We start from the raw sequence: 15,585 nt of genomic DNA on the forward strand, positions 1-15,585 counted from the left end.
TACCGGAATTACTTGACGACGTGCCCTTAGGTTTGGTGCGCAGAATGTAGTTCATGCATGACGGTGCACCACCACATTTCAGTCTCGCTGTCCGAGCTCACCTTAACGCGACGTTCTCTTTTCGGTGGATAGGTCGAGGTGGACCCGTGAAATGGCCTGCTCGATCACCCGACCTTAACCCGTGCGATTTCTACCTTTGGGGCCACTTGAAGGACATAGTTTATCAGAGTGAAGTACCTGATGTGGAAGAGCTTCGTCGACGAATCGTTAATGCCTGTCAAACTATTCGCGATACTCCAGGCATTTTGCAACGTGTTAGGGAATCGTTTGTAAGGCGTGTTCAAGTTTGCCTTAACGCGGGTGGTGAACACTTTGAACAATTCTTGTAGTAGTTATTTGTTACAGATTAAGAATGAAGAACTAATAAAAAATACATTTACATTGGGATCGTATCATGGCGTTTTCTCTGTGACACATCAAACACTAACGTAATGAACAAACTCAACCTTCAATCGCAACCATTTTACTGGGTGCTGAGAAATGTTAAAACACTATGACACTTGGTATTAGTTTAACATTACCGCCGTACGCGTACTTCTACCCATTTATACCCTTCTGCTATCTAAAGTTACATTAGTGTTTCTCAAATTCAAGGCTATTGAAATTCTCTATGACTTCGAAACAAGTTGGGTAATGGCAATAACCCTTACTCCACATTTTGGGATATTTTTTCGTTTTTGGGGCAAATGTTTGGGGGGCCATATCTCCGAAACTAAATGTTGTAGACCCCATGTTCTTTGATACGTTTCACTCAGTTTGGTCCAATAATCACGCTCCTTAATTTGTGATGGACCTTTCAAAAACACCCTGTATAATACTTTTTAAGTTTTATGAAATCCTTTTGATGCCAAATGCAGACGGTCTTTGAGAATTCAAATGGGAGTCGTTGAAGTCTAAAATATTCTGTATAGCAAAATTTTATCCCCAATGCTTCGAAAGATATTTTAAAATTTTGGTATATTTTATTCTTTTTTTTTTAGACCAAATTTCTTGATTATTCCCTGATCTGATTTCATCTCTATATGAGCTCGGATTTCTTATTTTCGGTATTTGCATAGAGATGGTAGGGGAAATTTCCTCAATCCTGCGTGGGATCTGCTTAAAGGAAAAGTACAGCTAACATAACATTATACCTTAAAATAATGGCCTTTTCCTAAATATAAAAGGAATTAAATATTAAAAAAAATAAATTATATCTTATTACAAAATAATTAGCATTTAATTAGTCTTAAAAATAATCAAGGACTACTGCGCCATCCACCATTTGTTTAGTGGCGTCTGCTAAATCGAACCTCTTAGCCCTACGGCATTGGTTGCATTCTCACAGGTTGATAGAGGTAAGGGGTAAGAGGTTCTGGCTAGCAGACGCCACTAAACCATGTTTTTAAGAGTAATTAAATGCAAATTATTTTGTAATAAGAGATCATTTTTTTATAATATTTAATTCCTTTCCTATTTAGAAAAAAGTCGTTCTTTTAAGGTATAATGTTATGTTACCTGCTCTTTTCCTTTGAAAAGAAGAACCCCCGGTCGTATTATTGACACAAAATTTGATTTATTATCTAGCTCTTGGCACGCTTCTAGCGGTGTGTTACGGAATTAAATTTTTCCTGAAAATATCCTCCTTTAGCTTTTTTTTTCTTCATCTTCTTCTTCCTCCATGCTGCACTAAGTGTAAGTCTGTAACTCCCGTCTTCTTTCCTCTATTGCTCTCTGAAACCTCTCCGGAATGATGAGAAAATTATTATTTGCTCCCAGCGTAGAAATTTTCAGCTTGAGTGATGATGTTTTCGGTCTCAACTTCTCTCTCGAGTCGCTTTTTGGTCCCCTTAGGGGAATATATAGAAAAAGATCGAAGTCATATTAAACGGAAGTCCTCCTCCAAAACTTTATCAACTAAGTAGTAGTAGTAGGACCTAAACGCCCTAATGTCTCGCCTTCGGACTTTTTTGACAAAAATATATGAAGCAGAAAGTTTGCGCTATGAAGTTGGAAAGCCCCTACTCTTGTTATTGGACTTTTTTAATCACTTTGAGCCATCAAAGTTAGATTAAAAAATAATAATAGAGTATAGAAACATTTTGTCGTATTTACTGAATGAATATATCGAATATAAGGATAAACATGGATTTAATTTTAAAGTTTTATTATTGAAAAGTTTTGGAGTTTGTATTTTAATGTGCAGGGTGTTTCTGATAAGTTTGGCATAAACTAAGGGACACTGTTTTCGAGTTATGATTTGAGTGTTTTAGGTATGGAAATTGGCCACTTTCCTAAGGAATCCATAATTTTATAACATCTATAATATACTGTATAATATTTAAAGAAGTTCTTTGTTTTTTATGATAAAAATTTTTATTTTCCCAAAATGGAGGTCTAAGTTTTCATTGACTTCTAATATGAGAGGTATTCAATTTGTTCAAGTCAAACTCTATTCTTACGTAAGAGGCTGAACTCCATATTTTTTTTTGTAGAGGATTGGAGTATGCACCTGAAACTCCAATCCCAGGATGAAGTGAGCCCGGGGATCTGAAAGAATATTTGAACCGTACTCAATTTCTCTCTCTCTCTCTCTTTGCTATAGCCCCATCCAACTCTTTAACCAAATTAAAGGGTTTTTTCTATATCTTATCTGAGAGCTTCCTTTTTCCTCCTCACTTTTTCTTCATACCTTAATTCAATCATTGTTTCTTTTGCGCTTACGTTCATAGGTTTTGCTCTTCATAGCGAAAAAAAGAAAAATGCGTAGTTGCTTTTTTATCTCAGAATTCCTCCAGAGAAATGAGAGAAAACGCCTCATCCTTAACGTCTGTCTTTTTCAAGATTAGACCAAAAACGTATTTTCCTAATAACTTAAAACTGAAATTTTCCAAATGGATATTACCTTTACTTTAATCCTTTAATGAATTTTTTTTTACTTAACCTAGGATTACGTGTTCTAAGAACTTTCGAAATTTGACCCTTTTTTAATTCAAAGCTATAATGATAATAAGACCTATACTAAACTTATTTTTTGGTACCTGGATGTAACAAGAAGGGGATAATAGAAGAAGGATGACACTCTGTATCCTCTTAATACTTTATTTATGTAACACGATTCTTCCCAGGCGAGGGAGCCATTTTTGTTTGCTCTCCCGCTCATCAAGCTTCAGATGGGCATCGCACCGTGCCAGGGTGAATTCTATAACTGTTTGGTACTAAATCCTCAGCAATCAACCCACAAACCTTGATTGTCTTGACGTGGGACAAAAATCCACAAGCGCATGCGCCTTGGCAAATAATTAATGAATAGGGAACTATTTATCGCGTATGTGATTCGGTTTAGTAATGTAAAATTATGTTGGTAATTACCCCTTTCTGTTGTACACTTCTCTCGAAGAGAAGTATTATATACTTCTAAAGTAACCTAAAGAAAATTTGTTTATTTTTGTTACAGAGCACATTCGAGAATTTTCTTGCGGCAAATTATATTACAGAACATTCTACGTGGATTCCAAGAAAGACATCATTTACATCGGTGCTATGTGAGTACATTTGACCTCATTTACTCTATAGTCGTTCGTTAACCTTACTGTTACGCCTTATTTGGTAAACTATAAACTGAACTGAACTTAACTTTGGATGCGTAGATATAAAGGGTTTCTACCTTAATTATACTATACTTGGGCCAACATTAATTAGAACTTTGGTGATGGAAGTTAATATACGTTAAATTTCGTATCCTCGCGATCATTTGTGTGGAAAGGCGATCTCTCTTAAAATCGATAGACTTTCCCATTAGTGTTTAATGGTGATTTACGTAACAATATCGAAACTTCGTACTATGCCAAGCACGCGGCTTTGTCAAACACTGGTTTCACTTTCCACTTAATTGGAGCAAAATTATATTAACTAATTATATAACTAAATGTTCATGGCGTCGGTGTGATTTATACCATAAAGTTATGGTATTTTAACGAGGGGATCGATTCAGATTTGTGTTGGTTTAAGGCTAACCGTAACTTAACCTTACACTGTTTTAAATTGTTGCAACCTGAATTTTTATCAAGAAAATAATAATTAATAATAATAAATGATTTATTCTACCGAACTATTCGTAGTTTTCAAACTAGGAGAATTGATACTATTTGTGTGACCATGCTAATTGGTAAGCCTGAACTTTGTAGTAGCCTTTCCTCCAGCAGTGTAAATGGTATCAATCCTTCTAATTTGGTAACTTTGTGTACTCGTTACTCAGCTTCGATTCGAGTATAGTTAATTTATATCTGTGTTCTAAAATGTGCCACAATGAATGTCAGCCCACGTACGAGAAGTTTGTCGAATTAACTTATATTCAATGCGTTACAAGTGAAAACCAATCTTATTAATCTAGGTTAAATGCGTGATAATTTTAGACACAGATGAGTGAGTAGCTGTTGAATGCTCGAATAGAGCGTGTTGTAATTTTAATTGGCTTTGTTTTGTGTCTAAGGCACATTTTTTCCTACTGTCCAGTTTTTTTACTGTAAGCGAAATTCCAATTGATTAAATTCTTAAACACGCGGTTAATTAGCTACGAGTAAATAGAGTTGTTATACGTAAGGACTGCGAACTAATAAAGGGCGACATGTAAAACGACTTTAGGGAAACCGAGTGCACCTAATTCCGGCTGCAGTTTCCCGTATAGGGAACCCTAGCTTCCTGTCCAAAGACTTAACGTGGTCTTTTCCAAGGAGTGGTGGAGGCTAGGGCATCATTTTTGGAACAGATCCAAGGCTCATTTCGAGCAGATTGTGTCATCTATCTTGAAAAGGGTCCTGTTCCTAAACCCTGGCCACTTTTAAAATAAGAACCCTCTGGTCCCAAGGTCTTTTTTTCATTTCCATCATGCGGGTACCAAAAACTACCAAAGACATCGTATTATTCGTAATCCTTTTGTGATGTTTTTTCTTTTTCGTTCGTTCTCTGGAAAAGCTAGTTTCTGTTCGTCTCATTTGAGGGTTTTATTCCGCCTTTTTCATTAACATTGGGCCGTTAAGACCACGCTAGGTTAAAATGCAAAAAAAAAGGCTTAAAGATAAAATGTTGTTGCCGCCCCATCGCCTCTATATGCATTCTACAAATGGGGAAAAATGGGAGGATGTAAGTAAAGAGGAATGAAAAAGATCTTGAAGATTTCCAAGAATTCTACGCCCGGATTTTTATAAGGGAGGGATGCTGTATGCACGCGCGTTGAATGGAATTGTAATCATCTATCCAAGGGTTCTTGAGGGGGGATGTATGCGGTTGGTTTTCCCATCTATACATCCGGATTAAAAGCTATTCCTTCTGCAGCACCATATTATCGTTTTCCATCAGCTTAAGGATTTGAACACAATACCAGCCTGGAAATTGGGAAATCAGGAAATGAACTGAAATTTTCTGAAAATGGAATTTTCTCAAGTGATTTCTTTTTTTTTTAAATCACTTTTCTGTCCTTTGTCCGCGGTACATAATGTCAAAAAATTTAATCGCGAAGGGCTGATACATAGGAACGCGTATAAAAGATTTCCCAAATTGTTTCCAAAAATATAGGTTTCTGAGCCAGCTCAATGGGAATAAATTAAGCTTAACCAAAAAGCTTATCCACTAAGAGCTAAATGCATTATGGGTATACGTCTTCTTACCCCGCAACCCAATGAAATGAAGAGCGAATATATTTCATTTGTCTAATAAAAGAAAGACCACCCTGGCTGACTTTAGAGAACCTTTTTTAAGTAAAAACGTTAATGTTTTAAGAGGGCATAAATTATATCTAGAATTATTAAGGTAAGACGGCGGGGAGTTCTCGGCCTAGATTATCCGAGAAGTTGCAATTTAGATGATGAATACCGGGAGTAACGGAGGTTAGGGCTAACCCTTCTAAAGGCCCATGCACTCTCCAACAGAAAAAGGGGGCGCTTTTATTTTTACCCCCTCTTTCTCTAGGAGAGCTCCTTGGATTTCCAAAAGTGATTTATGCCTCGTATAACGTTAGCTTCTTAAAAAATAGACTTATAAGATTTTTCCCTTCCTCTTTTCTTACATTCCTTTTTTTTTTATTTCTTTTGAGCCAAAAGCTAAGGCCTGGACTTCGTACCAAGGGACCAGACACTTACGTTTATATATTTTAAGATCTTTTTTATTATTATTAATTTTTATGTTTATTAATATTTATGGATTTAAAGGATGACATTTCTAAATGGAAAATTGCAGTTTTAATGTGAAAAATATTTTTTTTAGTGTATTGAATTTTAGAGTGCGTTTAAGTTGGAAGTAATATGTTTGTGACTAAGCAGTGTTAGTACGGAACCTGGATAAGTTAGGGATTTGGGAAACTAGGGCAAAAAAGTCAGGGATTTAAATTAGTTTTCTAAAACGTCCGGGATAAGTTAGGGGTTTCGTTTGATTTATCAAACCATGCATGCTTCGAGTAATTATAAATATGGGCCAGGTGTGATGAAGTGGGCTCCGGGATATTGGCAAAATTTGGTTGGGGATATTGGCAAAATTTAGTTAGGGATATTGGGCAAAATTTGGTTAGGGATATTGGCAAAATTTGGTTAGGGATATTGGGCGAAATTTGGTTAGGGATATTGGGCAAAATTTGGTTAGGGATATTGGGCAAAATTTGGTTAGGGATATTGGCAAAATTTGGTTAGGGATATTGGGCAAAATTTGGTTAGGGATATTGGCAAAATTTGGTTAGGGATATTGGCCAAGATTTTGTTAGGGATATTGGCCAAAATTTGGTTAGGGATATTGGCCAAGATTTTGTTAGGGATATTGGCCAAAATTTGGTTAGGGATATTGGTCAAAATTTGGTTAGGGATATTGGCCAAAATTTGGTTAGGGATATTGGCCAAAATTTGGTTAGGGATATTGACAAAAGTTGATCAGGGATAAGCTGGAAATAAAGTCAGGGATTTTCAATATTATAATTTCGTCTGAACCCTGGATTAAGTCATGCGCAAGCTTCATTCTCGCATTTATCTTGAAAGGATTGAGTAAAATATATTCCGGACGTAAGGGATTTAGGCAAGTACCCGACACCTCGGTCTAGGCGCATTCGTCAGTCGATTTCGTAGGCTTAGCGACTCGGTTTCCGAGAGTCTTTACTTTGCTCTCTTTTTTTAGCGTGGCGTTTTGGAAAAACGTAGTGTAGCTAGGAATCTAAGCTATAAAGAGCGCGCTAAGTATGCACCCAGCTATTTTTATAATGGGCCTATAAATCTTATTTCCTTCTTTTCCATCATGTATGCTTACTTATTTCGAACCCCCACCCCCACCCTTCAACCCCTTCTTCTCCTGGATATGTACAAGAAATAAGAAAATTCCCAATCCGTTTTATTGATCCCGCAAAAAATATTTATTTTTATATCGAAATATATTTGGGAAGAAATATATATCGAATTTTCATTCCATATGATTTGCCTTTTTTTTCTTTTGGTCAGTTTTTTTTCAAGTGTATATGAAGGTAGCAATTTCTTATTTATATTCTTTAGGAAATTGTATCAAAATTTATGAGGTTTAATATAATATTTATGAGGTTTGAATATCGTTTTCAATTGACTTATTTTCACAATATGTTAATTACGAAAAGGTATTCCTTAATTTTGAATAAATATAAATATGGTCGAAAAAGTTTAATAGAATTTCGGAGTTAAATCATAGTCTATTGACTTCTTTCTGAAGACGAATGTGTACATAGTTGTGAACAACTCTAAAGACGTTTCTATTGCGCTACAAATCCCTTATTTTTGGGTTTAAAACGACTTTAGATATATTTCAATTTATACATTTTACTATAAAATGTATATTAACCGATATTTAAGCAACCTTTATATGTTTATTACCCTTCAAGCTGTAGTTTAAAAGCATATTAATGAGCTCTACTGCGCGTGTTAGTGAATTTTAATAAATCTTGTTCGATTTCATAGGTCGTCGTTAAATCGGAAAATATAGCATAGCCCTCTTCCTGAGGCTGATACCAACGTGTATTAAATCGGAAAATTATATATATGGAATACTAATTTAATATTGTAACATTAAGGTATATTTTCAGTCCCCCAAAGACCGAGTAAATATCGAAATATTTCTGAATAGATAAATACAGCGGTTATTCTATACCTAATTTAACCCCATTAACAAAATTAGATGACTTTAGGGAAATATAAAGTATACATTTCAATGTAAGAAATCGTACAAGTTTGATTCGAAAACCTACCTGATCGCCTCATTGACGTTATAGGCGTATTGGGGATTGCCTTTGAAGTTCGCAAAACTGCGTGCTATGATGTGAAACAAGCTTTACCGTAAGCCTTGGTCGATCCTCTCCCGAAATAGACGGTATATTAGCGATATATATTATATAAAAATCCGAGTGACTTTATAAAATCAGTGTTTACTCTTGAGAGTTTATCACTTTGACAGCTATAGCTTTCGCGGCTAAAAGAGAGTTGGACTTAATACACCGATCTTTTAGGATGTATATCCCCTATATAGGTAAACTAAATGTTTTGAAAAGAGTTACGTTTCACGGTCCATCCTAAGGTTTTATTTATTCCGAAATAGCGTTTGGTAAAATCCCTTCTGGTCGCATTGAATAAATATTGGTTTAATATATATCTTCGACTAAAGGTTCATCACCTGAAATAAAACACTTCTTGTACCGTGTCTATCAATTCTCTTTTCATGCTTACAAAATTACAATTTCAATATGCCCTCCTCTATTTAAAAACGCAATTGACTCGATTTGCAGTCATGTCTCATACACATGACCATAGGTTTATAGGATATGTTCCATAAGTATGACACCACATATACCATTCGTAATGCTAGTTCGAGGACGACGCGAGAATCGACTACACTCGGTTAATTTTGCAGTCCATCTTCCTATCTTGTCTGTACTAAGCCTTTGACAACGCCTCACCAGAATCTATGAAGTTTCACCTACGTCACTTCATGACAAGCTCCAGTTTGTAACCAGTGTCAAACGTATGAAACATATCTTATGAACTTCTGATATGCGTAAGTGTTGAGGAAGTGTTTTACTTTAAATGATTGACTTCCGCTACATGGTACGCTCTTTCGTTTCTTTTTTCTACATTCTTGGTTTAGAGAGGAGGAGGGTTCGATACGAGATCCCTTTTAGTCGTCACTCGCGCCCTTCGTAGAACCTGACTTACCTCGTTCAAAGCTCTTGCATGTCCTTGTCCAGTGGGTCTCCTCCGCCGGTTGAAGGTTCATCCCCGTAAACCGATCTCGGTCCTCCTTTCCCGGGTTCTCGTGTCAACAGTATATAAGAAAAACTCTCCATTCCATTCTGGCTCGTACCAACCACTCCTCTCGACCGACTCTTTTTAGAAATGCAATTCTACACCTCCCTTAGAAGCAATGATCCGAGTTTGAGAGAGAGAAAGAGCGAGAAGATGGAGATGGGATGGAGTGAGGGCGTGAGGGATATTTCATACTTCTTTTTCTTGTTAAAGTACCAGCCAGCTCCATCCTTCTTGGATAAATTGAGGGATGCGGATGTCCTAATAGGGCTGCAGGGTTAAGAGGATCTTTCTGAGCTTTTTTTTTTTTGGTCCCGTATGTGATATTCTTTGGCTTTGAAGTTGGTTATACCATATTTTGAGAAGTAGATGAATAGTGGGGCGTAGTTCACGTCATGCACCAAAGTTTCTGTGCGCTAGGATTAGACCGAATAGGGAGGTAGTGAGTCACCATGCATGCACAATGCGAAACTTGAGCTTCCCATCTAGTTTATAATCTCTTAATATTTTGAGGCAGTTTAGTAATTTTACCCCTAAACTTAGTTCTGTTGATGTTTTTGTCCTTGGTTGCATCTTCTCCTTTATGTACTTGATGGTAATGTTGGAGAAGAGTGAAACAAGGGTGTTAAAGTAGCTTGTCTTCTTGTTAACAATGCTGGTGATACATTCTCTGGTTCAATCTCAAACGTGTTAAAACACCCCAAAAGGAAAATCCTCGTGTGTGTAAAAGTGATATCCTTATTTCCCGTCTAGGTTTCGAGATTTTTTTTTTCTTCTTTCCAGCCCTTAGTCTCAGAGCGATAGTAAAGGCCGGGGTTAGAAACATCTTTCTCTAACACTACACCTCTCTCTCTCTCTCGCATCCCTTCCAGCACCTTCCTACATCCTTCGTCAAAACTCAAGTCATACCACCACGTACCACCGTGACGTATAGGGGAGCAACTATAAATCAATAAAAACGTCAAGCTTTTCTCCACACACACACTTTTTTTCTCCCCATCCCAATCTTTTCCAAGAGCTTAGAAATACTCGGAGAAATGTATATACATACATAAACTTTATATGTATTGACTGTAAAGGTACGATGTGTAGGGGTTGTATCGCCCGCGAGATTCGAGGTTAGACTTCCTGTTTAAGCCGTTAGAAACGGAAGGATGGGAGCCAAAGGAGAGCTAGGCGCAGCCCAAATCTAGGCACGAAAATATTTATAGATCCCAAAGTGCCAGCCCTTACCCCCTTCCCCCCTCCAATCCTCCTCACACTCAAATTCATAAGAAAAGGTAAAGTGGAAAAATAACAGCTTTTTCGGATTTTAAAGGTGCGGTAAAATGTTTGTGAATGTTTGAAAGCAAAGATAAATAAGGTATCTTTTTCAATCCTTTCATAATAATATTTGAAGTTTAATGTTGTTGAATCTGGTGATCCACAATCTGCTAGGTCACTATAATTAAATTTATGGTTTTCCTCAGACCTTTTTTTTCATAGAAGCATAAGTTATGGGTTTTCATGGTTCGAATTTACTGTTTACTTATAGTGAATGTTTTTTATGTAAAGACTTTCAAGCTGTGCTATTAGTGTTTATTCATCTGAGCTGTAACTTAGTTTAGATTCACTAAAACAGCTAGAATTTCATTGCAGCATCGTGTAGGACTAGTTTTTCGTAAATAAACAAGTGGAGTGAACAAAAATACAGTTTTAATTCTAGTTTAGGGAAGGCGTTACATCTTCTATTTCAATCTCTCTTTAGAACCCCAAAAAATTCTATCTTTTCTTTTTTGCCTATTTTAAAGAAAAACTAAAGAAATATATATATATCCATTTTCCATACATGTACTTTTACTTTCTTTTGTTTATTCCAGGGCAGGGTCATATTTTTCCCTCAATATTTTTTCGACACTACTCTCAGGGGTGCTACATTTTTTTCCTTATTCTTCTTTCCTATTTTTTTACGGCCGCGAAACGCGAGTTTAGACCCTGTTTTTATATTCATAAAAATCGGAGCGAACGCCCCCGAAAAAAAAAGAAAAAGAAACCAGTGCGAAAAATAGAAGTGGTGGCTCCAGACGCGAAGCTCTCATATTTTGTTTAAAAAAATGCGTATATACTATATCGAAAGAAAGTCAGATTTCTTCTTCTTCTCTCTCTCTCGTGAGAGTATATCGGGTCGTTGTGTAAGAAGCGTGTTTTTATACGAATTTCAAACACTACTCCTTCTCCACCTCTTCCCTGCATCAGCTCTGTCTTCGATTTCTTTAGCAACTCCCGATATCCCGATATGGATGTATATTATCCATATAACGCTTCTTTTCTTCGTAGAAAGATGTTTCACTTTTTTGAGGGGGGGGGGGTAAAAAGGGTACTTCTATTTGAAACAACTGGGTCAGGGACGAAAAGGTTCCACCCATGTGGTCAAGTTTGATGACCAATCAAGGGAGCCCCAGAAGTCCTATAATTCCTATGAAATTCTATATTTTTGAAGCTCTGATATTTTATCCTATAATTTCATGAAAGGTGTTTTTTTTTTATCCTAGCAAATCCTATGATTCCTATTTTTCCTAGAAATTATTTTATAATTTTGGCTAGGCTCCCTGACATTCGCATGCAGCGTATGTTTCCATACTTTGTTCATTAATTAAATTCAGAAGGTTGAAAAGGAGGTATTGACGTTAATTGCTTACAGCTTCTCCTTGCATTATTTAACTAGATTAATTAGATCAGACTCGGATTTGATTTAACTTGGGTGAATCGCTTTTGTATAGTTCCCTTATAACACATATGGCCGACATTGGACAACGCTAAATTTGACAGTAGTTAATTAATTAATCAAATACTTGACTGTTTGTGAAGGTCTAAGAATTCTTAGCAACATATTGAGCGTACAATATAGGTCAAAACATCCATGGGATCCGTTATTTTGTGTTAATTAGAAAGATAATTTTGAATCAATCGCTTGTCATCTTAAAAATTTGTACTTCATACAGGATGTGCATAAACATACCCTCAATAGGAATAGCATTACACCCAATTTTGTAGGCTCACAACTCCGGTTCTACTAGAGATACCGTGATGTCCTTAGAGTATGTTATAGTCCTATCTGCCCCCATCCAACCATACTAAAAACTTGGGGATCGAGTAAACAGGGACCGAGCAATTAAGCAAAATGTGCATAAACATACCCTCCATAGGAATAGCATTACACCCAACTTTGGATAGGCAAGGCCTACACTGAAAAAATACACGTCTGAACCTTAATTCCTCTACATTATTAACATAAGGTATTGTCAATAAGGTATAGTTAGTTGGCGAACTGATATATCATAGTTTTTAAGAGCACTTCACGTACAACGTTAAAACAGGATTAGTCTTGCGAGAGCTTGAGGAAAACCGTAGCTTCAAGAAGATGAAATACGTAAAAGGAGAGAGAGAATCGCCAACTATAAGCTTGGGAAGAGCCCGTTTTTTTACTCTTCTTTTTCTTTTCGTTTCGTTAGATAGGTTTTCTTTATCTGTCTTCTTTTCCTTCTGAAGAAAACCCCTTTGTAGTGTACTTTTCTCATATACCGAGATGGGAGGAGGAGAAGGTTAGAGAGAGGGAGTAGTACAGTAGAATGAGTTGTATTTTCTCAGTCCCCTTGTGTATTTTTTCGGACAAATCGAATTGCTTCCGCGAGGACTGCTCGCAGCCTTTACTCCTTCCCTCCCCTTTTTCTATCGTTAACCAAGTTGGAAGCCCCACAGAAGAAGATCTCTACGGGGCGTTAGGTTAGATTCAAACCTTTAAGCTAGACTAGGCGTTCTAACATAACTGTGGTTCCCTATAAAAACCTCTTTTATATATATAAAAAAATATAAAGAAAGAGTTGGGAGTAGTAGATCTAGAGAAAAAAGGAAAAACTTTTTTTATTATATCGTTTAAGACTAAATATGAAGCTCTCTCAAACGCGTACGTGTACTTCGGGACTGGTATGTATAGACCGTCTTATCTTAAAACTATTCCTTCAAGTTTGTGGTTTTTCTTTTTGAAACGCTGCCCAGCAGTTCACTCAAGTTTTGGCTGTGCGATGAAAGTGAAGGCGGGAAACTTAACTCCCAGTGCAGAATCCCTTGACACTCAGTTGGAAATGAAATAACCCCGCTTGGGAGGATAATACTAGTTTCGTTTTCGTTATCTGAAAAGTATATATTTTCTTATAAAAAAATAACGTAGCTTTAACAGCTATTTTAGTTATATTTTTCTTTTTACGTAACTGGAATGTTTTAAGAAACAAACTATAGCTATAGGGGCGTGAGAAATTCTAGAGAAATCCCTTGAAACGCCCGAAAGACAAGGTGTACACGTGGTGTTGTTATATCACTGCCTCCTTTACTAAAGGAGGCAGTGGTTATATTGTATTGGCATGACTGCTTTAGCCTAATTTATGATTGCTGAAAACTAAGGAGTTTAGTGGGTCTTCATGGTAAATAATGCATTACTTCTAATCTTACGATTTTTTGTAATTTTAATGGTTTTCATTTTATGTTAGTTTTTCCACCACATCTCGTTCTTTCAGTTATGAACTTCTACTGTAACCTAACTATTCAACCCAAACGCTTCATTTGAAATTTTAAAACTGATGTAACCCATACCCTATTACTCTTATTTTTTTTTAGTCATTTAAACCCTGGTAGTATTAAAACCGTTTTTAAAATTCCTCTAATTCCCCCCTCTCTTTGAAATACAGGAGATCCCTTTTAACCCGATTAGTTTTGCGGACTATTTATACGTTATCCGATAATCTAGAAGCAAAATTGATAAAGGCCTAGGTTATTCAGGGGCCAATGTATATAAGCTACCCCTTATCTCAGTCTTCCAGCTTTCGGGTCTACTGGTTTTGTATTCGTAGACGCTATAAGCAAAGGAGAAAGTTTCGGGATGACCGAGGATAAGCCTTTTCATCTCTTGATCCGCTTAACGCCAGACTTGTCTCTAATACTCTCGGTGGAGGATTAAAGAAAAACAAGATCCTCGACCATCTCCCTGATTATTTTATATTCCCAGTAAAAAACGTAGAGCGGGATTTGAGTAAACTGATCTATACTCGAATTGAAATCTTTGTCCATGCAGGGCTTCTTCTACGTGATGGTGCGTTGATAATATCAGAAGCTCATAAAATATGTTCCATAAGTTTGTCACTAGTTGCTGAGAGCTTTTCAAGATGCGACGTAGGTGAAACGTCATAGATTCTCGTAAAGCGACGCATAGTTTTGGCGCTGTCAAAGGCTAAGTACAGACTAAATAGGAAGATGGACTGCAAAATCGAGAGTAGTCAATTCTCGCGTCGTTCTGGAACTAGCTCTTAACAAGTCTCTAGTTTTACGAAGCATAGGAACTTAGGAATTGTCATACTTATTGAACATATTGATAATATGTAACTTACAATTATTGTTAGCAATCACAAGGGTTCATTCCAAAACAGCTTTCCCACCATTTCTTATTATTCTGCAGTTTGTCGCGAAAACGAGTGTATCAACAACCACAAGTGTTGTCTCCAGATGCTTTGCAGCCAATCAGCACTGAATGCCTGCAAAACTGTAAGTCATCTTCAGTTCAGGATGTACTGTACCGACATGCAGCGCACCAAATGCGTCTGAAGTTTCGAATTCCACCTAAATGGGCGTGATTTACATTTCACGCTCTCTCTCTCCCTCTTGCAGCTCTGTTATCCTATATTGTCAATTTGGAACCTCGAGTAAAATCATTAAAAATAATTTCCAATCAAAATTTTAATCGCTATTTCGTTTAAGGTTTACGGGTAAACCCCATTTATTTGTTTTCACCCATGCATATAACAGGAATGGGGTGGAAGGGGAGGGTTATAGTCTAGACTATACACAATCTCTGTTTTCTAATTATTTGGAAAAGCCATTGGTGTAAATTGGAAAACGCGTACCATCCCAATCTCTTCCCTTAGAGAGAGAGAGAAAGGAAATGTTTCAAAATTCCGGAACAGCGTTGCATGGTTAAACTAGTGCCGAGTAAACGGAAATTCGAATTTTATGTTTTAACGACTTTAGAGGGCGCCTTCTGAAATGCTGGTACGTCAGTATTGTCTTTCTATGTCTGTCGCTCTTTGAATAGACAATCAGAATCAAGTGGAAACGTCAGCGTGTGCCTTACCTTATCTCGTGCACCTTTTTAAAGAGAAGATAAAAGGAAGCCTACCTTTTACACTCGCTGTAGTTTCAACCTGATTCCGATATTATACTGCCG

At 36.7% G+C, this 15,585-nt stretch overlaps 1 protein-coding gene across 2 annotated transcripts in view; it reads left to right on the forward strand.

The window, feature by feature from the left end:
* Positions 1-15,585, forward strand: part of LOC149610097 (semaphorin-2A-like) — a 115,435-nt gene that overhangs the window by 42,149 nt on the left and 57,701 nt on the right. For both annotated transcript variants that reach the window (XM_089860162.1, XM_089860161.1), the window contains one exon: positions 3,497-3,584. In XM_089860162.1, coding sequence (XP_089716288.1) covers positions 3,497-3,584 — 88 coding nt within the window. The remainder of the gene's footprint in view (positions 1-3,496; positions 3,585-15,585) is intronic.

This window comes from Phalangium opilio, unplaced genomic scaffold (assembly GCF_054372755.1).
Source record: "Phalangium opilio isolate 3A_F unplaced genomic scaffold, DU_Popi_V2 ptg000344l_1, whole genome shotgun sequence".
In the NCBI taxonomy this organism is placed as follows: domain Eukaryota; kingdom Metazoa; phylum Arthropoda; class Arachnida; order Opiliones; family Phalangiidae; genus Phalangium; species Phalangium opilio.